The sequence below is a fragment of the Lampetra fluviatilis genome, chromosome 24, assembly GCF_964198595.1.
Source record: "Lampetra fluviatilis chromosome 24, kcLamFluv1.1, whole genome shotgun sequence".
Taxonomy (NCBI): Eukaryota; Metazoa; Chordata; class Hyperoartia; order Petromyzontiformes; family Petromyzontidae; genus Lampetra; species Lampetra fluviatilis.
Window position 1 is genome coordinate 5,115,595 of NC_136298.1, and position 22,110 is coordinate 5,137,704.

At 49.2% G+C, this 22,110-nt stretch overlaps 1 protein-coding gene across 11 annotated transcripts in view; it reads right to left on the bottom strand.

Annotated features, from left to right (window-relative positions):
• Nucleotides 1–22,110, bottom strand: part of LOC144941091 (nuclear factor 1 A-type-like) — a 384,067-nt gene that overhangs the window by 170,963 nt on the left and 190,994 nt on the right. For 10 of the 11 annotated variants that reach the window (XM_078867567.1, XM_078867556.1, XM_078867559.1 and 7 more), the window contains one exon: nucleotides 14,670–15,201. In XM_078867567.1, coding sequence (XP_078723693.1) covers nucleotides 14,670–15,201 — 532 coding nt within the window. Of the gene's footprint in view, nucleotides 1–14,669; nucleotides 15,202–20,777; nucleotides 21,501–22,110 lie in introns of those variants that run through there. The other variant, XM_078867563.1, reaches the window with a different exon arrangement.

Sequence of the window (22,110 nt, forward strand, 5' to 3'; positions counted from 1 at the left end):
TCTTTGGAGGCTGTGGGTGGGCCAAAATTCGGTAATTTTGGTTTTCCCCTCATTTAAATCTGATGTCATGTTTGGATTCATCACCGTTCAAAACCTCCAGTCGCAAACATTCCTCGGCTTAGGTTCAAAAACGAAAATGTTCAACGATTCTCGAGTGCAATTGTGGGTGAGCCCTCAAATTAATGTCTTTTTTTTACTTTTCATATTTTTATCATTATAAGCAGGGGCCCTACGATATTTGTGGAAAAAATAGCGACTCCCGAGCTCTTCCAGACCATCATTACAATTTGAATCACTCGCCATGTGTGTGCGTGTCTTTGGAGTACATACTGCAGATTTCCTCCACATTTAAAAAATTTAAATAAATAAAAATCAGGCCAAGATATGAACATTTCCGACGCTCCGAATGTTGTTCTGTTTCGGAGCGGTCCAAACATTGGATATGACATCACTAATGCGACTCCGCTTCTTTACTGCCAAAGCCGAGGCCGTGTTTCGTCGGGCGAAATCGCTATCGTAAGCACGAAGGCACGTTACACGTTAGTACATTACTGAAGTTATCCGAAAATCGGAAAAATATAGACACGAAAGTGTTCCTAAAAATTCTGAAATGTTCGAAGCCACAACTAATCTCTAGGATACCGTAAAATGTGCGTACGTTTATGAGAAACACTTTAAGCCTTTGGTGGATGGAGGGGGGGAGGGGACTTAAACTGTGACATTTCATGGGCATTTCCTAGAAATATCTAGGCAGCGTGGCATCGCATGACTATATGACGGCTGACAATGGCACGGTAGGTATCTCATCCAGCAGTGGATAAACAACAGCTGATGGGCTCCGATTGATCAAGTCACGTAACATATAAACCATCGGAACCACCCACCGCGACCGCCCAATGAGAACTTCCCACAGAGGTGAACCAGCGGCCTTAGAGAATGGCAATTGTGCATATTTCACTTTCTTATGTAACGCCAGGGACTATTGCACAACGCACGCGGCTCTGGCCAATAGAAGCTGCTCTCTCCGCAAGGCGCACCATTGTTAACACACGCCGTAGGGTCTATTTCATGAGCGCTCCCCATAAATGTAAAAGGTAAGAGAGGGGGCACAAGAACGCTTACACATGTCAAGTTGAAACGTGGCCAAAGACGTTTTTGAAATAATGGTTATACAAACAGGAGGAGCGTATACCGTATTGTCTGGATTACTGCGCACCTCTTCCCTGTTGGGTGTGCGGCCACAAGTTTGTGGAAATGTTTATTACTTTTCAGTGCATCTTATTATCCGGAAAATATGGTAATTGTCTGCTTTGATAGGAAGCCAAATTTAACCAGTAAGATTACACGGGTCTGCATTCTTGTGTGTGTAACACAATTAACAAGTTTTTACTTATCATTGTTACATGACAAAATAATAATGAAAGACACATACGAAACAGCGTAAGGTATATACACGTGGAGAGTACACATGGCTCCTAAGTATGCAATTGTTTGTTATGATATACAATATACAGAATACAAAAAGACAAAGATCCCCCAATCATATAGCCTTTAACAGACTCTTAGGACAAGTGCAGTTGGTGAGCACCTATTATATATTTGGAGATCGCATGTTCTCTCTGTGCTCGTGTGGAATTGAAACGTGCGTGTATTTCCACACGATGAGCCCACTTTTTTGCGCTATCATTTGTGATCGCGAGGGCGCTTCTGAAAAAGAGCCTCATAGCTCAGTGGGGACTTACCTGGTAAAATAAAAAAAAGGTTAGTTGGTTAAGAAGACAAATATTTTCTGTGTAGCCTGATACGCACGTTAATATACGCCATGAACCAGAGGTCGCAAACGGGTTTTAATTCCTTACCCGTACCCATACCCGGCCGCACCAGGGTCGCAAACGGGTACCCGTACCCGTACCCGGCCGGGTACGGGTAGCCGGGTATCGGGTAGGGTACGGGTATCGGGTACCCGGTTGCGACCTCTGCCATGAACACACTCCTGCAATGCATCAGCACGTGTTGGTGGAGTGGTGGAGTCGTGGTGAACGCACTGCACGACCACCCCGGTGACTGGCACAAGTGTCCTCGCCGTAAATAGTTCCTGCAGAACTGCATTGTGGTCCTCTTATCTAAAGTCACCGTAAGATGAAGTTGAGTAATTGTGACCGACTTGGTTGTTTTGTATAACGCACAAAGTCTGGCAGCTATTGTTTTTGTTACTTCTCTGCCAAGCTGTTGTCTCCAGGCCTGCATCCATTCCTCAGTTAGGGTGGATTTTCTCATCTTTCACAGACTTGAATGTAAAGCCAAAGATCCCCCATATAGCCTTGATAGACGTTTGGGCAAAGTGCTGTCAGCGAGCACCTATGAAGGCCGGCGTGGCACACAAAGGGGGTGGGTGGCCAGCACCACCCCGGCCACCTTTGTCTCCCCAGTGGTGATGTCTACACACCACACCAGGTACGCATTTGAGGCTGAGTCGACCTAGGGGAGGCCCATGACCAGTTCAGATAATCGTCACTGGTGTTGGCCGTGAACGGGAATCGAACTCGGGACGCCGGGTTCGTAGCGCAGCGCGCTAACCGCTACGCTACCGTTCCCCACCGAGTCGAAACGCACACGCACGCACGCTCCGGTAAAGCACCTCTTTGGCAAAGTCTAGGGCAAAGTAAATGAGTGCCAGTGAAACAACAGGAAATTTGCATACAGTACATACACCTTTAGTCACCAGTCGGTTGGCAAAGAGCTGCTGTGACGGCTATTTACCCTGGCAGAAAGTTCTTGGCGGTGAATTAGTCCGAGTCGAGTTCAAGATCACGATGTCATTACCACCAATTCTGTCGTCTCGAACGCCGCCGCACCCTGCCGTCGCTTCCTTCCTCGTGCTAGGTTGCAAAAGGTCGACACCCAACCTCTCGAGGCAGCACGGCAAAGCCCGCGTGCGAGAGGGACGACGGCGCTCCCGAAGAAAGGAAGGGGCGCTCGGCGGCACGTGAGCGCCGTTACGGAAATTTCTCCGCGGAGCGTGGCGTGGCGCTGGCATGGGCCCTGGTGCAGGGAACGAAACGGGGGGGGGGGGGGCTGTCCAAGTTTCCGTCTCTTCGTAGCCAACTGCCCGGGGGGGAAGGGGGGGCCCTTCCGGCCCCGTGGGCAATTGCGCTGCCTGCATACTCGATTAGCTATGCCACGGCGCTGGAGGAGCGGTCCTCCCTCGCGCGTCTGATGTCAGTGGCAGAGGATGGCAGCTAATGGGAGCTCGTCCTGCCAGCCAAGGTTGCCGCTTCGGAAAAACTCCCGAGAGGAGGCGGACTGGGCGTCTCAGGAGGGTTCATAATGGCCGGGTTCAGAGCACGAAACCACTTCTCATTCTTGTAAAGCAATGCAAAAGTCCACGTCCAGAACTGATAGTCAAAGCGCAGCCGCGGGAAAAGATGAGCGGCCGTCTTCAATGCCTCCGCTGACTTTCCAAGGCTCACAATGGACTGAATCATGAATGGTGGACCCGGGTTCAAATCCAGGTTTCAGCCACCGGTGCCTAAACTGAGTTGTCGAGTAGCAGTGAGTCGCTGGTCTCGGCCTGGCCACCCGATGACTGCACAAAACACATTCCTGCGGAGGGAGCTGGTAGGAACGTTGGGTTGCTCGGTCAATGGCCAGGGTCAACGGCGGCGTGGTGTATTCCGCAAATATGGCCGACTGTGAGGGCGGGCACAAGCCGGCGTGAGTAGGTTAAACGTTGAGTTTTATAAGGGCACCACGGGGTGACCAGCCCCTCCCCAGCCAGCCCCACCCCTCCCACCCCCACCCAGCCCCACCCAGCCCCTCCCCACCCTCCCCACCCAGCGCCTCCCCACCCTCCCCTCTCCACCCAGCCCCACTCTTCCCATTTTTGGATGCACGACGGACGGACAGACGGACACAATAATCCCCTGTGGGCTTGGGTGGAACCAGGTGGTTCCTACCAGTAAAAAAAAATCTACGGGGTTGAATCTGCATTGTCCCACTCACATTTTGGGTGGATCGACTCGACCGACTGACGCACGGCGAACAACCTTCTGCGGCGGAAAGCCGAAGGCGTGCCGCCCAGTGTGGGCAAAGAGGGCGCCACCCCGAAGCAACTTCCATCGCGGATCCCTCTCTCGTGCCCTCACCATGGTGCCACTCGAACCAGCGCAGAGATGACGTTATACTGCTCGCTCGCTCGATCGCCCGCCCGCCCGCCCGCCTGCTCACCCACTCCTTACCCGCTCGCTTACGCGCCCGCCCGCCCGCTCGCTCACCCGCCCGCTCGCCCGCCCGCCCGCTCGCTCACCCGCCCGCTCGCTCGCCCGCCCGCCCGCTCGCTCACCCGCTCGCCCGCCCGCTCACCCGCTCACCCACCCGCTCCCCAACTCGCCCGCTCACCCGCGGGGAGCCACGAATGGGAATGTCTCCGTTTCTCGACAACGGGACGCCAATAGCACGATCGGAATGTAATTGGGAGAGGATTTTTTTTTTTTTGCAAAGTAAATGCAAAGCACCGCCCAAGAAAGACGTTGGCACGATATACGGCACAGTGCATTACACGGAGATTTTGATGAAATCACGTGTAAAGTATTGCGGCGGCAGCGGGAGCGCTGCGGTTAGCGCGGTGCGTGATGAAGCCCGAGACCTTGAGTTTGATTCCTGGCGGCGTGTATAGCAGCCGTGGTGAGTGACATCTGAAATTATCTTGTTGGGCACGCCCCTTTCGCCAAAAAACCCACACCGTCCCGCCTAGTGAAGCATGGTCAAATGAACTCCCACAGGTGACGCCGCGTGACGCGCAGAGGCGTTCATCCAGCAGTGGATTGACAAAGGAGATGTACAAAATTAAATATTTTGTATATATATACATAGCGCCATACGCGCTTGTGCTGGAAGTCACGCACAGTGGTGCAAATTCTACACTCGTTTGGTGGGGACCAGTTTATCCATAGGAACAAAAAAAACACCCTTGATATACGAGTAGGTATTTAATATAAGGCACATGTAAAACTAATGTAACCCACGTGCAGGGCTTGCACAGACTCACACTTTGCAGTAGAAATTTTTTTGCAAAATAGACGACTTAAATAAAGTATTTTTGCACAATTGCGTCATCGTCATATGAAAATAACGCATTGCAATTTACAGCGCTCTGTCAATATATTCCTGGATGAAAGCCTCTCTGTTCCGGTTATATGGTGGGGGGGGGGAGGCGTTCGTTTGACCATACTTCACCACGCTGGTCAGTGTGGGTGGATGAAGCAGGCAGACAAGCGCTGTTACAGCCGTGGCTGGGAATCAACGCAACTCACTTCAAGTTACGATATTCAAAGTCTAAAAATGAGACTCGTGCAAAACCGAAATGTTTCACTGCACATTACGCTGCACACATACGTATGTGCGTATAAAACTAAAACGAGCGTTCTTGTAATTGCTAAATGGGCGGTGGGGTGTATAGAGTCAAAACCTAGTCCTCCGTTGCTGCATCAAAATTAACTCCACTGGGCAACACTGCACTTGCAGTGTCACCAAACAATAACTCACTGCCAGTTGAACAATGGAATTTGTAAAACATCAGTGTAGGACAACAGAGCTTGGGCAATCTCTTGCCACCGGTTCTGGCCGCCTTCACCGCTTGCCCGTGGTTTCCGGAGCCCTCCGTGCGAAAAACGGCGCGCGTTGCAAAGTCTACGGCGTTGTCGAGATGCAATCTGCGTGAACGATGACGCTCTAGAAAAAAAATAAACATTTATATTCATAGCTCTTATTCGCCCGATCCTTTTAGAACTCCTTTAAGTTTTCACTTCAATTACATTTCCTCAATCGGGGACAATTTAATTTTTGTTGCACGCGCGAATGCATCGTCCATCGCTGGCGCGGCCACCTGGGCAGCGCGGGAGGAGAAGGATTATCCCGGCCCTGTGCATTCCCTCGCGACGGGCCGCGGGTGCGTGTGGCTCGTGGCTTGGAGAGCCTCTCGCCGGCTTGCCCAACGGGGAGAGGAGGGAGGGAGAGAAAACAAACAAGGCTTCGCCGACCCTTGCACGTTGGCACACCGACAAGCGGCGCGGCTCGCGGACGCGCGATCTCGTCGTCGCGAAGCTTCGTCGAAAGCCGCGGGAGCTCCGCTACGACGATAGAACGACGCCCGACGGTCGTGCGGCGCTGGAGGACCCCGAGCTTCCTGACCCGCGTGCATGCGGGCCGCTGACGCCGCCGCCGCCATCACCCGTCAACAAAATATCGCAGAGCGCCGCGCAGAAATAATATAGTTTCTCAAGTAAAACTACTCTGAAAGCGCTGTCAAATGTTAATCAAAAAGCCGTAACAGTCATTAACTCGCTCGCTGTTGACCGACCTAGCCAGTTGTGCAATGTGCAATGAGAGGACGGGGCGTCTGTGAACCCCAGGATGGGAACCGCAGCTTTAGATTCTGTGCTCATCCCGAGGGAAAGGCAGGAGAGGAACCGGGAATCCCGACGTGCGATCGCTCTGGAAACGTTGACTCGGCGTCGCGGCCGATCGCGAGCGGCAGCCAATAGAAATGTCGCCAGAAATCGTGTCGTTCCAGTGGCGGCGGTGGGAGAGAGGCGAGGCCATCGCCTACGGTCCTCCCAGACCTTGGACCCCGCCGTCGGCATAGACCCGGGGGTTCCGATGTCGCGCGACGGCGATCGGGCTTGCCAGCGAGAAGACGGAAATTCCAAGGCGTGGTTAGAGGGCAACGCGCAACTTAGCCCATCGTCACGATCGTCGTCTTCCAAGAAAACGCAATGGGTACCGCTTTGTAGGAAGCCAGCAACGGTTTGCGGTGTGTTCAAGCGAGCTCCCGTCCAAGGATTTGTGGAATTTCCACCACTGGCATGCAGCAGCGAGTGCAGACGAACGCCGCTTTGAGTTGATGGGATTTTCTGTATTTTATAAAAACACTGGTCTCCCTGCACATATATATATGGATATAAAAACTGGTCTCCTCGTGAGCTCTATTTGATTTGTTCCCCACCCTCTGTCAATCCACTGCTGGATGAAGTCACCGCACGGCCGAGTGTGCCAGTGAGCTCTTACCTGCTCACGAATAAAGGTCATCTGTCCATCAGAGAGCGGAGACACTGAGAGCATTGATTTTGAGCGCCGAGACACAAAGAACCTTTTTAATGCGGTGCGAGCGTCCGTTTGCGGCGGGTATGGGCGGCGGGGGGGGGAGGGCGGCGTGTGTGGGGTACGCCGTGATTGCGGTGCCAACTCGCATCACGAACGGTGACCTGGTGCATGCCCAGAGAAAGGTGGCATGATGTGGGGGCGGGGGGGGGTGGGGGTTTATTGCTATGCTTTTGTTTTAGCCGGCGGAATTTTACCGCAGCCGACTTGAAGATGCGGCTTTTGGCGGAGATGAGCCGGCGCGCTAGCCAGCACCGTGGCTTCGCGTGCCGAAGAACCTCCACGGCGGGGAGGGGTTCACATCATCGTCGTCACTATCGACATCATCGTCGTCATCATAGTCATCGTTAGCCCCCCTCTATTTAAGACCGAAACTAGGAGGATTTCTCCACAACTCTGGCTGTCGCCTGATGAGGCTGGTTGCAATTACCGGCAAAACGTCGTGCTCGAATCGTAAATGTTGTGGGTTTACTCTCCAATACACCGGGTGTGCTGAACAAGTAACTAATCGGCATGTTTGTTTACAAACCTTACAAATTGGCTGTGTCGGGTGGTGGCGGGTTTACCAACACATTTATATTTACGCTATCTAACCCAAAAAAAATACCTCTATGACGGGTCACCATCAGCCGTGCTCCATCCGCTGCTGGACGAAGGGCCTCCCCCTAAGCCGCCGCCACCGTCTCTCATGGTCATGCGGCGCGGCACGGCGATCCGTCTGGCTCCATGGCACGAGCCGCGTTGAGTTGCACTCAACGGAATGACGCCAAAGGAGGTTGGTCGCCACCCCTCCTTTGGTTGCCGCTCCACCGTCGGTCTGCCCAATCCCACTTCACTTTCCTGAAACGGTCGGCGTGCAACGCTAACGAGGAAACGATCCTCGGTTTAACAACATCGGCTATCTGGGTAAAAGTGGTGTTGGGGAGCGCCCATTAAGGCAGGCACGGTGCACACCGGGGGTGCTGCTGCTGCTTGTTGTTTTTCGCATGATGCAACAGGTACTCAGTTAAGGCTGAGTCGACCTAGGGGGAGGCGACGTCCAGGTCTGGTGGCAATACTTGGCCAGGAATTGCAAGCGGGTCGCTAGGATGGTGGCGCGAAATGATGCACGTGTCGTAGTTCTCCGCGCGCACGCACGCACGCACGCACTCGCACAGACTTGAACAGACAAGCACAAATATGCAGATGAATAGATTAAATGTATTTACATATATACAGTATATAGATATATATACCCTCAGCGAACACTAAGAAACAGGTTATCGTCGTTGCAAGGCCTACTTTTAAATGTAACAGACGATTCAAAATTTTGACATACTACGAAAATCACGAGAAATGAAAATCAACCGTATATCATGTTGCGTATTGTAAATGTACACAATTGTGTAAAAAAAAAAACACATCCAAAATAAGGGAGATTCCCCATTTATCCTCATAGCTCATAGTGGTGTACTTGTTAGGCACAGACGGATATGTGTATACTGCACATACAAAGACGCACACACACACATACAATCATACGCATACAAGTGTACAAGTAAATTCGTAAATAAGTACATTATTAAATAGCATGTAGATACTAGCAACCTGCAAGTACTTAAGACGTTACCGCCGTACATCCCTCCCTCTGGACGTGATCGTCCTCTAGACGTTACCATTATATGACATAGGATAGTAGTAAGAGAGAAGAAATAGATAACACGCAGCCAGCCAGCAAAACTTTTTTAAATCATATCGTATGATATATACACACACTTGCATCACCGCTGCAAGCGGCGATCATGTCGAGAGCGATCGCTGCCAGCGGCGAGTGGCGTGTTGATCGCCGTTACAAACGATCGCTACTTGCGATGCGAGGAGCGACGGATACTCGCATCGAACCCGAACGCGAGCGTACACGCGATCCACGCGTCACGCGCGGCCAATGAGCAAAAGCCTGCCGAGGCTTCGCGACGCTCCAAGACAACTGCTGTGCCAACAACGGAGCGGGTTTGCCCCGGAGTGCTCGGGGCGTCTGCGCTCGGCAGTGTCGTGGTTTGTGCATCTGTCGTGGCCCGGGCCGCGCGGTGCAAAAAAGTTACATTTCAGTTTGTGTTTTATTCGTTGTTCCCGGGCACGAGGGTGGTTGCACAGCGAGCGTTAGATACCCCCACTGGATCCACGTGTATCCGCATAGCACGTACGTGCACAGCCGCGATCGCGCGCGTGCTCGCACGCACGCACGCTCACAATGGCACTGTATCAGCGACGCTCGCCTATTGACGCAGAGAAGCAACTGGAAAAGTGGGTCGATGCCTCTTCCATTTTGATGAAAAATATAAGGAACGTATTGGACACTGATTTTGCTGATAATACTCGGGAATCTATTGGACAATATTTCAGTGATCCAGATATATCGGTAGAATCGGTAGCTACTTTATTAATACTTCATCAATTGAGAGTAATGACTGTTCTGTTGATAGAGAGTCAATGTAAAATTAATATCAATAATAATAAAATAAAGACTATATTATGGGTGATGCTGCTGCTCTTGCATTGGCAGTGCACAACAACAACATTCACATTTGTCACTAACACCATGGCTTTAAAAGGTTAAATAAATCAATAGCATGCGCCATGAAGAAGGATCGCTGCCTGAAACGTTGGCTATTGCATTTTTTTTTAAAGCCGCAACGTTCTTGACAAAAGAGTTATTGTCTGTTATCAGAATTAACACGTATCGATCAAGTTTGTCATGATAATTCATAGGGAATTGATGTGAATCGTGGATCAATAATGCTGCTGCATTGATGGAGAAACGACTGGCAATGTGAACCACTGATGCCGGCCCAATGACGATGAATAGAAAATATGGACAATGATTTTTCATCTGTTTCGATGAAGAATTCAATGCAAAACTTAAAATGGGGTATTATTGGTCTATCAATGAACAATCTACTGCGTGTCATACATTGATCCAACCATGCTACTCAATTGATGAAACAATTGTAAAAAAACATTCATCAATGATGCCAGTGTGTAGATATGTTTTTTTCCCCGGGATAAAAGTACCAATGGTGCTGATCTAGTTAGCAAACGGAGCATCAATCGAAGATATGTATTAACATTTTCGATGCCGTTGCGTTGCTAAAGGAAAGCGTGTAGTGATGTGGATGGACAATCACAAAGAGGCCACGTGGTTTCGCTGCTCACCAGATAATGGCTAAGCACTCGTCTCCTGCGTACAATGCTAACCAATGGCGGGAATTCCACGTTCCCATGGCAGCGGCGAGTAAATGCATAGGACAGACATTGTTGACTTCTCAGAAAGGCGGTAATCATTTTATCGACCCCCACTCCAGATGGGATGATGGGCCAAGTTGACACCCCCCCCCATCTCACGTCCCAGGATTCGAATTTGCGATCGGAGGTGGCGAGATGCGTCCGTCCGACCGCACAGCTAACGCTGGCCTTGTGCGTACACATGCGTAAAGTTGGGGTTATAAGGGGGCACTTTTTTTGTTTCGCCGAAGACAGCGAGATAAAAGCTCACCGATGTTTTTGAGATTCAATTTTGACGCTAACAATAAAATGTGTCCTAATTCGTGAGGTTTTCCTTTTTTCACGTAGATTTTCTTAACGAAATGGATTCATGTTACTTACTGTATGTGATTATATAATCAGGAATACAATACACGTGTGTGTGTGTAAACCTCGTGTGTTCTTTGTATAAATATGACTGTACATTGCAAACAGATATGAAATGAATTATGCTTAAAATAAAATAATACATGAATGGAATGAACACGGAAAGTATATTGATTCGTAAAAAATACAACCGTAAAAAAATAGCATTTTTAAATCAACAACAACGATAACAGGAAAAGAGGAAATAAAAGAACACAATAATTGCACCAACGAGAACACTTTCCTTATTCAACCAAAACAGCAGCAGCAATGAATGTCGACTACAACAATGAATGTCAGCGTAAAACAGAAGCTGTGGAGACCCCGAGATTCATCCGCCCACTCATCCACCCACCACGCCCATCCACCAGCAAACCCGCCCATTTGCACACCTATCCACCAGCACGTACTTACTTACCTGCCACGCCCATCTTCCAGCGGAACCGCCGATTCAGACACAGACCCACTCGCTCATCCACTCACTCATTTCCCTACTCATCCATCGGCTTCATCCATCCACTCATCCACCTGCGTCATCCATCCACTCATTCACCCATTTGCCAGCTATCCACCAGCTAATCCACACAGCCACCGACCATACCTATTCACCAGCCCATGTGCCCACCTATCATACATCTGCATACCTATCCACCCGACCCATCCACCAGCCAATGCGCCCATCTGCCCATGCGTGCACCCATCTGCCTCTGTAAACCCTCCCACCCATGCATCCGTCCAATACCCCGCACACCCAACCACCATCCTGCCCATCCACCCACCCACCCACCCATCCGTCCACGCACCTGCCCATCCACCATCAAATCAGCCAGCTATTCAACCCATCTATCTGCCCGCCCATACACCATCTCACCCATATAACTGCCAACCTCCCACTAATCCGCTCACCAACCCACCCACCAGCAGAGGCGTAGCTAGGATATTTTGCGCCCGGGGACGAACTATAAAATTGGCGCCCCCCCCCCCCCCCCCGTTTAATCACATTTTCCTATTACATCGAATAAGGAATAACAATTTAAATTTTAATGAAACATTGTATTTAAAGAAGCAAATTTATAGAAATTATATTACATGGCTCACTCAGTCACTGTCGTAGACTGGTTGACATAGTCTACAAAAGATTATTTTTTCTTGATTTCACTGTCGCAAACTGGTCAATCACGTAATCAAAATCAGTTTTTTCCAATGTTTCTCTTTCAACGCTAAGAAGAGCAAGATCGCTGAGACGATCTTGTCCCATTGAAGCACGCAAATACGACCAAATAAGTTTCAATTTGCTGAACGACCGCTCACAGCTTGCAATTGAAACTGCTATTGTTAATAACATTTGCAGTGAAATTCGCAAATTCGGAAATATGTCGTCTCCATAAAACACAATAAAACTAAGAAGATCCAAAGGAGTTTCTGGTAGAACTTCATTCCGGTTACTGAGCAGCATTTTGCAATCTCCAATTTCTGTGAAAAGTTCGTGGCCATTGATGTCGGTGTCATAGAAATTTCTAAAATATGTGCAATTTCGACGAATTGCATCGACATCTGTGTCGGTTAGAAGAGTTTTGACGTCCAGCAGAAATCCAAATTTTGTGTTCAGGTCTTTCAGTCGTAAAAACCGTGTTGACATCTCCTGTTGAAGTCGATAAAGTACGCTCTTCATAACGCGCACAATTTCTTCTTCTGCTGAAAGTCCTGCATCTCTTGCCAGTTCTCCAGGCATCTTCTTCTGTCCACATCTATCCCCCAGGCTGTGCATCTTGTTTTGGCGTTTTCTACAGCAACTTGGCTCAAATCATCACGAAGCTTGACAAATTCATGCTCCAAAGATTCAAGATCAGTTGCTGCTTCCTTGAAGTTCATAGTAGGATCCTGTTGTATCTATGCCCCGTTTTCCAAAAATTCCTGTAAGCGCTTCTGAACACGATACATTTTTCCAAGAATGACATTCTACAAATGTAATAAAACTATGAAGTTAAAATTGAATACGCATGCCTGTAACTGTTCTGCATCGCTTCTGGTTTCAGGCGTTATAGTTACGTCCTCCGATAATTTGTCTAGCAGCCCTACTAGTAGTTCATCCAGTCCTTCATAGATAGCTTCAACAGCTGCTGATCGTGCACTCCAGCATGTTTCAGACTCCCACTTTACTGTGATGGGCACATCTTTTTTAACTCTTCCCAACGAATTGTTGAACGAGAGAAAAACAAATATATACTTTCAACTGTTCCAAAAAATGTGACAAAATGTGGATCCTGTTTAGCTGAGTGTACTCCTGCTAAGTTTAAGCTGTGCTTGTCACAGTTGACAATGCTCTGTGATTTTGTCACATATTCGTTGTTGAAGGCCGGATATATGCCCAGTCATCACAGCAGCATTGTCATAACATTGTGCCCGACAGTCGGCTTGAGGTATGTTGTCAGATTTAAGTCTTTCGAGGATGACTCTTTCTAGGCTTGCTGCATCTTTTGCATGTATATCGATATAACCTAAAAAAAAATATTTGATAGTTACTTTTTTAGTTTCAAAATCCACATCCACAAATCTTATGACCTGAGAAAGCTGTTCCCGATGTCTTAGATCAGGAGTTGAGTCAAGTAAGATACCGTAGTACTTGTTTTTCCTGATATCACTCAACAATTGGTTCTTTACAGTCGACGCAAGTATGTGGATGAATTCATTCTGGATTTCCGGTGACAAATAAGAAACTGATCCCGGATTTTCTCCTGCGTGCTGTACGTGTTTTGCTAACAATGGGTCATACTGCGCAACGAGTTTTATCAGCGCGAGAATTTTTCCAACATTTTAATCCTCATCCGCATTCAAATTTTCCTCATGGCCACGTAGTGCCAAATTTTGTGAAACCAGAAACTTAATACAGGTGAGTATTCTTTGCAATATATCTCGCCAACGTTGTTTTTCCAAATGAATCTGAGCTTGAACCACTGCGTCAATTCCAGTACCATCAATTATCCTTCGTTCGGCTTCCTTCAATGCAGTAAAAGCTGTGCGGTGGCTAGGATTGTTTTCATGAGAATTTAGTTTTTCTGGCTTTCTCCACTTGTTGAAACCGTTTGTTAACTCAAACAAAGCTCGTGAGTTTGAACTCGATGATGTAAATAATAGACAACAGAAACAGTACGCAGCTTTATTGATTGGTGAATATAATAGCCACGAACGATTCACTTCCTCTCCGTTCGCTAGTCGGCGTTTAAACCATGCTGATGTAATTGAACGTGCGTGGGCTGCTCCGGCTGCTGCAGCCGCCTGGAGCGTGGTGGTGTCACTAATAAGAACTAAAAATAGGCCGCCGTAGTTACTGCCACCAAAAAACAGACCAGTGACTAAGGCTGAAAGACTGCGCCTGTCTGTTGTTTGGGACGTTCTTCCATGTAAGTTCTTAATAGGCGCGCGTACCAAAATGTAATTACATGACATGTAGGCTGTGTGTGGCGGGATATATAAACTTTTAGGTTGAGGTGTAGATTTGTGCAGCAGTTTCAGGCTGCCGCGCCCGCCGCAATAAGTTATGTAACGTTGTAAGCCTCATTTTGGCGCCCCTTTACCTTGGCGCCCAGGGACATATGTACCCCCCTGCTCCCCCCTCGCTACGCCTCTGCCCACCAGTCCACTAACTCACCCACCCTTCCACGTGCCTGCCTGTGAACACACCCCCACAATGCACGCACCGGCCAATGGACCCCTCCGCTCACCCACCCACCCACCCACCATTCAATCCGCTCACTCACCCAACCACTCACCCACCCACCTCTCGCCCAACCGCTCATCCGCCCACCCGCCCACACACGCGCCCGTCCGCCCGCCCGCCCACCCACCTTGCGAGTGCACGAAGTAGGCCAGGTAGAGGTCGAGCTCCTTGACGGAGACGCCGATGTGGTGCGGCTGCACGCAGAGGCCCGGGTTGGCGCACTGCGGCGACTTCACCAGCCGCTCGCCGTCCGTGCTCTCCAGGGGCACGCCCTTGAAGAGGATGACCATGACCAGGTCGAGGCGCCACACCTTGTCGGCCTGGCGCAGGCAGTCGATGCGCCGCATCTTGCCCTTCTGGTCGGGGTTGGAGAGCACGCAGCAGGGCGGCTTCTTGCCGGTCACCGTGAGCACGAAGTCCTCGCGGAACTCGGGCCGGATGTCCTTGCGCAGCTTGGCGAGCAGCCGCGAGGCCCACTTCTGCTTCACCTCGCTCTTCTCGCCCAGCAGCTCGTCCTTGACGGCGCGCTCCTCGTCCTTGGACATGCGCTTCTCGTGCTTCTTGAAGTACTTGCGCTTGCGCGCCTGCAGGTTGAACCACGTGTAGGCGAAGGCGCGCACGTGCGGCAGCAGCGCCTCGATGAACGGGTGGAACTCATCCTGCGGGGGCGCCCGGGTGGGGAGGGGTGGTGGCGGTGGTGGTGGAGGTGGTGAAGGTGGTGAAGGTGGTGATGGTGGTGGTAATGGTAGTTGTGTTGGCACGGGTGATATTGGTGGAGATGGTAGCGGTGATGATGATGGTGGAGGTGGTGTTGGAGATGGTAGCGGTGATGATGGTGGTGGAGGTGGTGTTGGTGACGGGAGGTGTCACAATTTGTGCGTGTGTGCATTCGTGTGGCACAGATTGTTGTGAGATTGTCGCAGGTTTAGGTTATACGTGTGTGTGTGCGTGGGTTTGTGAGTATGCGTGGCGTGGGTTGCGAGTTTGTGCGTTTGGTTAGGAGCCCGGTGGTGTGTGTTGTTTGTTTGTGGAGCGCAAGCGTGTGTTTATCGTTATTGCACAGTTTGTCGCAATGGGTGATGATCATCGGTGTGGGAGATGTGATTGTGGCGAACGGGAGGAAAGAAACGAGGCGGGAAAACAAACAAACAAACAAACAAGGAGAATGCCGTCAACGTTACATTTGCACCGATGACGAGCAACTTTTTTTTGTATCATTGTTCAACCCAATTTCTCTCGGCTTCAATCATACATTATTACATCCGCTCACACAAAGACAAAGAACCCCCTCATGTCGTCTTAACAGACTTTCGGGGCGAGTGCTGTTAGCGAGCGCCTATACAGAATGCCAGCACAGCGCACGAAGGGGTGGGTGGGCCAACAACACGCACACAGACATGCACGCAGATATTTGTTTCTCTCCATTATCATCATCATCCTGTATAAAACAAAACATAAAATTGTATGTTCAGAATTAAATGGTTAGTTTGGCTGGAAGTAAAAAAAAACAAAAGAACCCACAAAATGAGCGCACTATTATCGCTCCTTCAATCTCAAACCAAGTGGTTCGTCCAACTCAGAGACACGTCGATGGTAAAATCGAAATTAGTAACGACGCACAGGGATAACGGACACAATAAGCCTGCTTTCTGAAACAAGGATGTCAAAAATAATTCTCTATGAACCTCAGATGGCAAGAAAAATGAGATAGGCATCAGTAAATGTGGTGCAACATTGTTAAACATGGGCAAGGCGACAATAAAGTTGATTCGAAATTGTCAAATATACATATATGCTGCATCGGTAGACCGTGGGGATGGCGACGGCTTGGTAAGGCCTTCATCCAACAGTGGATGGATCACATTGATACAACAAATGATTTGTGTTTTTTTTATTTACGGGACAAATGCCACACACGTTTGTCGCGTTCAAATCCTTAAGGTTTTTTTTTCGTCATTTTTTTGGCCATTTTTTTAGATACGTGTGTGTTAAAAAAAACCCCAGACAAAAACGCTAATAAAAGAGAGGCTTGAATTTTTGGCAGTGCAGAGCAGTAGACGGAGAGATTTGGCATTAACCCATCAACCCGTAAAACTGGAGCCACACTCTGTAGGATAAGAACAAATACGCTAACTCATTTGCTCGCGTATTGCGCAAACACAAACACAACGCACAGGCCCATCGAGACGCGTGCACGTTGTCCATATCGCCACGTCGCTCTGCTGCCATTTCTCGAAACACTTATTTCGTTTCTGTTCAAACGCGGACCGAACGTCGAGCGGAGCTACGATGCCAAAACACAATTGGCAAGTGTCTCTGCCGCTGTTACTTGTTGACGTTATCCACAAATAGACGGAGAAATAATAACCAGGTTGGTTCACATTTGGTGCCAATTGTTAAAAAAAGAAGAAACACTTCCAATTCAGTTTGTCCGCCATCCCTTCCACTCCCGCTCACTCCGCCTCACTTTGTCTGTCTCATCTCCATGCTAAATGTGACATTTGGCGAAATATTTTTGGCCAATTAAGCGCTTTTTATATCAAACCAACTGCGCTAAAAGGTCCGTGTCGTCAATCGCGATCGCGGAGTTTTCCAAAACCATGGTGCGATGCCGAATAAAAAATGGAAATGTTCAAAGAAGGGAGAAAGCATGGGAAAAAGATGTCGCGAATTTCCAAGAAAAAGAAAGAAATGTTTTAATTCGAAACAAAAAGAATCTTAGCGCATGCGCTTTAGCGATGTCCAGTCTAGCGCATGATTTGTCCAATCAGAGGCGAGCCGCGGTTCACAAGATGGACGCCGTTGTCCATGACGGCCATATTCCACGCGCTGCATTTAAACAACAAAAAGAAAATGGCGTCCACAATTAGCTTTTCCAATATCCTCTATAGAAACATCGCAAAGTTGGGCGCGTTTTTGGCCGCAGTTGGTGTTGCAGTAAATACGTTTAAACGTGCAAAATATATAAATATATATTTTTAGCGGCATTCCCTGTCCAGCATCCAGATTTCTAGCAACAACGGCGCCGTGCTTGGTGGCCATTTTGGAATACTAATTATTGGCGATGCAAGTGTAAATAGAATACAAATATTAAAAACTATATCAAATTATTTATTGCCACTATACGAAAAAGCAAGGCTTACCATAAAAAAAACACATATATACGCTTGCGATCGCAATACGTGCGCCGTACGATCGAACCAGAAAGCTCGCCCGCTTAAAATTTTCCCCAAATTCTTTCGCGAAATGGCCATGCTTGTGCCTCTTGTCGTCGCCGTGAGGGTTTGGCTTGTGAAGGCTCCCTGGCACATGTGCACGAGCGACTTGGCTACGAATACAGGGGGTTAGTTTTAAAATAAAAAAAAATAAAAACGCACAAAAAAGATTCAACGCTCCCTTCGGCGCCTCGCCAAGGGCCCACAAAGAGTATATTTTGAGTGGATTTAGAGTTTTTATCGCCCCCAACTTTGCGCGTCCCGTTCGCGGCCGTGGTAAAAGGCCCATCGCACAGATATCTGCGATCCGTTTCCTCTCCTCTGTACCTACCTAAAGAGAGAGGTTGAGCAAAGGCAAATGCTTATTGTATTGTTACGGAAAATCTTTGCATCAAATATTGCATACCGCACACTTACACACACCCATATATACACGCAAACATATATAATATATACACAAATGATATATAAATATATATACGCCATACAAATACATTCAACAAAACCACAGCGGTAACCAATAGGCCCCATAAGGAATTGAATGTGGTTGAGCCTTAGAAACTTGGCGACGGCTCCAACATTTGCGAGCCGATTCAGGCGCACGTATTGTCCAAAAGAGGCTCCGGATGAGGATATACATCCGTTCCTATTATTTCATATTCTAAGCTGCAGACAAAAAAATATATACATATATCAATAATCAATAAATACCGGAAACAATGATCGTCATGTATTATGCACGCACATCTTGCTGTACGCTACGATGAACACGCGAATAGATGCACCTTGGAACACATCTACGGGGGTACGGGGGGTGGCGAGTAACAGCGAAAACTAAGCGACTGTATCTTTTACGGGGGGGGGGGGTGAAAAAAATTTGTTGGCAAAGACTAAAAGCCGTTTGTCTTATTGCTATTGGTGGTTGTTGTTGTTTTTTTTCGCGAAGCAGCAGCGGCAGCAGTAACAGCGCCGGTTCTGGAAGTTCGCACTGTTTCGCCATTGCGTCGTCGCATCGCGGTTAGTAGTTGGCCCGATGCATCACGGCGGGAGGGGGGGGGGTGGTGGGATGCGGGGCCTCCCCACGCATCCGCACACTTTCCTGCGGTAGCCCAGGACGGCGGTTCGCCCCACGCCGGCGTTGGCAGAGCTGGCGACGCGATCGTGAGATCGGCTCGGAGCCCGCGTCGGCGAGGGGGTTTCACCGTCCTCAGGAGCCATCCTACCGAGTGCGGCTTTTTAACAACAACAACAAAAAATGGCAAAGCCAACCCCGAGGAATCGTTCCAGTTATCGGCGGCGGCCAAGGTCGATGGGCTTCGAACGTTGCGCCCGTCGCTTCGCGTACATTTGCGAGTGTGAAAATTTGTGCGCGAGTGTTTGTCGTTTTGCTTTTACTTGAATCGGCGCTTCCATAATTGCGCTGTTTAGTAAAGTTTGTTCGATAAAAGGGATAGTTTTTATGTATATACAGAAAAACTAACTTCGATATTCGCGCACATCATTACAATTACATAAGCGTGATTATAGTAATTATAAAAGTAAGATTTTACGTCACTATAATTATTACTGCACGGTAAAATACATACATATGAATTGTACAATATGTACAATTAATTCTCATATTACTTATTATTGTAAATGCAGGTCATCCTGAATTGAGGTTAAATGAATAAAGCGCATGGGCAACGATGCCAGGTTTGGTGGACGCTGGGCTCCAGGATTTTCGCGGAGAGCCACCAGGTATGCACTCTTGCGGGCAGACGTTGGCGATCGCAGGTAATGCGACCGATCCATGCCCAGAGATGCAGCGCCTGGGTAGGCGTTGTCCGCTACCAACGTCTCTCAAGACAGACCCTCGCAGGGGGAGACCGGCAGAGGGCAGTTCGCAAGCTTCCTGTCGACTTTTTGGCAAACATGGCATGCGGTGACAGTACAGAAATGAGCGCCCATTTATTTATATTAAAAAAATATTCAACTTAGCGCGGTCGCCCGTTACGTAATCACATTTTTACGAGATTATTTTCTCTCTCGGTGGAATGTGGAGTTTTTTATTTTAATTTTACGTGCCTGCCAGGTTTATTGCGGAGCGCGAATGGTTGAACCGCGCGTTGTATTTATAAAAATGAGCTTCAAAAATAAAGTGAAATGTAATATAAAATACGTCGTGCCAGATTTATTTACAGTTTTTATAATTTAAGAGTGTATTTTTTTATTTTATATATGTAAAAAAAATAAGTTTGGCTTAACGTTCAAATTGTTGCAATCGCGGAAATTTGTTTTTGGCACGTAGGCGCATCGTACAGTAAACTCTCTTTAAAAATCAGCATCTTTGGAAATGCAATTTTCTTTTTTTTATCGCACCATTAAATAGCTTATCATCCGCAATCTTACGTGCATTTACCTTCTTTAATTTCTTCAAGTAAATTTTGAAAAATAAAGCGCACAACAAAAAAAATAATTCGGCCGGCACGGAATCGCGAAATCGCTTCCAAAAAATAATGGCCGCCAACGCTTGAAACACCCAGCGCGGGAAACGAGTGGCAAGGCAAAGCGGCATTTGTTTTGGTTTTACACAGAGTCGGCATTCAATAAATAGGCCTAGGAAAGAGAGTGCAGATTTATTGGATTAAGACAGAGCAGTAAAGTCTGTGCCAAGATCAGCAAACCCAAGCAACGGAGTATTACACCGATGCCAGGCAAATTTGAGAAACAATTAAATAAATGCGCCGTTAAAACATTTTTTAAATAATAAGAGCGTGGCTTGGACAATCGCTGAAAACCGCAGGTCGCAAATAAAACCCGAGGCCGGCTTTCGCCATTCGTAAAAAAATAAAAAATAAAATTATACTCGCGAAAATCCGGGGAGGCGATCCTGGACCGACAAACTCTCAGCGACCGCAGAAACCAAAGCCAAGCGCGGCTCCGACACGAGATCGCGCGACGTGGATCGTCGGTGCGCCAGCGAGCGGTGCCCACCCCGGACCGGAAAACACAAACCCCCGCGCTGCCTCTGTACTCACCCCAAAAACTGCCGGCGGGCCCAGGACAATCGACATGGGTGCAAGGTTTGAGCGACCGCCTGCTCTCTTCGAAGGGAAGAGCGGGAAGAAGAAGAAGAGGAGGAAGGAGGAGGAGGAGGTGGCCGATCAGGATGAAGCTCGCTCTTTTTTCTCCCAGCCGCTGTTGGGCGGCCAAAGCCGCTGCCAAAAAAAAAATTGGAAGAAAAAAACCCCGCACGAGCGGTAAGGGCTGCTGCCGCCGCCGCCCGATGCCGAGAGCCTCCTGGCAGGGAAAGCCGCCCGTGCACCAGACGGGACCCTCGCCGAGTGCCCACCGACTTTTTTCGTCGGCCGCGATTTTGTTCACTTTTTTTTGAGGCTCGCACTCTCTCTCGCTCGCTCGCTCCCTCGCGCTCTCGCTCACTCGCTCTCTCGCGCTCGTTCGCCCTCTCGCTCGCTCGCTCTCTCACTCAGTGTGTCGTCGCCCTCTTTCTCTCTTACGTACACGGCCACGCCATGGCTGCCAGCCACGAAAAGCTCGGCACGGGAGCCAGAGAGAGAGAGAGGGAGCGAGAGCGACCGAGAGAGCGAGGCGAACGGACGCGCGCAGACGCACTCGCTCGCGCACACGCGCGCGAGCGGGCACACACGCACACCGGGACACGGACACTCGCGCGCGTACACACTTACGATCACGCGTGTGCGGTCTCAACAAATGCACTTGAGCATGGCTCGATAAAAATTTACTGAGGACGAGGTGGGTGGGGGGGCGGTGGGGGGGGACGGGCTGGCTGGCGGCAGCGGAGTATGGGCTGGAGTTGTTGGGTGCGGAGGAGAGAGGGGGGTACGATTCGTAAGGCCCAACCCCGCCGCTCTGGCTGCCGAGTACGGACAGCACGGGCGGCGTCCGCTCAGCAAGAGAGGAGGCGATGTGGGAGGAGTTTGGAGTTGGAGACCACCGAAGGAAGCTCCAATTAAATTGCAAAAAAATTAATAATTTAAATGCGCAACATAGCGATAAATCCCAGGGAATATCCTCATGTGCGACTTGCTTATTAAATGTGCATCCCGCGCGGTCTCCCCTTTGTTATAAATTAATGAGAGGCTGCACATGCGCGCGCAGACAAGCGCAAAGTGGCTTTTTGGAAAAGTTTATTCAAATTATTTGGAGGGAGCAGCTCGCTCGCTCACCCGCCCGTCTGCCCGCTTGCTCACCCGCCGGTCGGGGCGGCCGGCCGGTCGATCGATCGGCCGGTCAGCGTGGCCCAGCCAGCCAGCGAGTTAGGCCAGGGTCCCTTCCGCGCTCAGTGTTATCACCAACGGTGTCCAAACGTAGAATCTTTTTTGAGCGGTT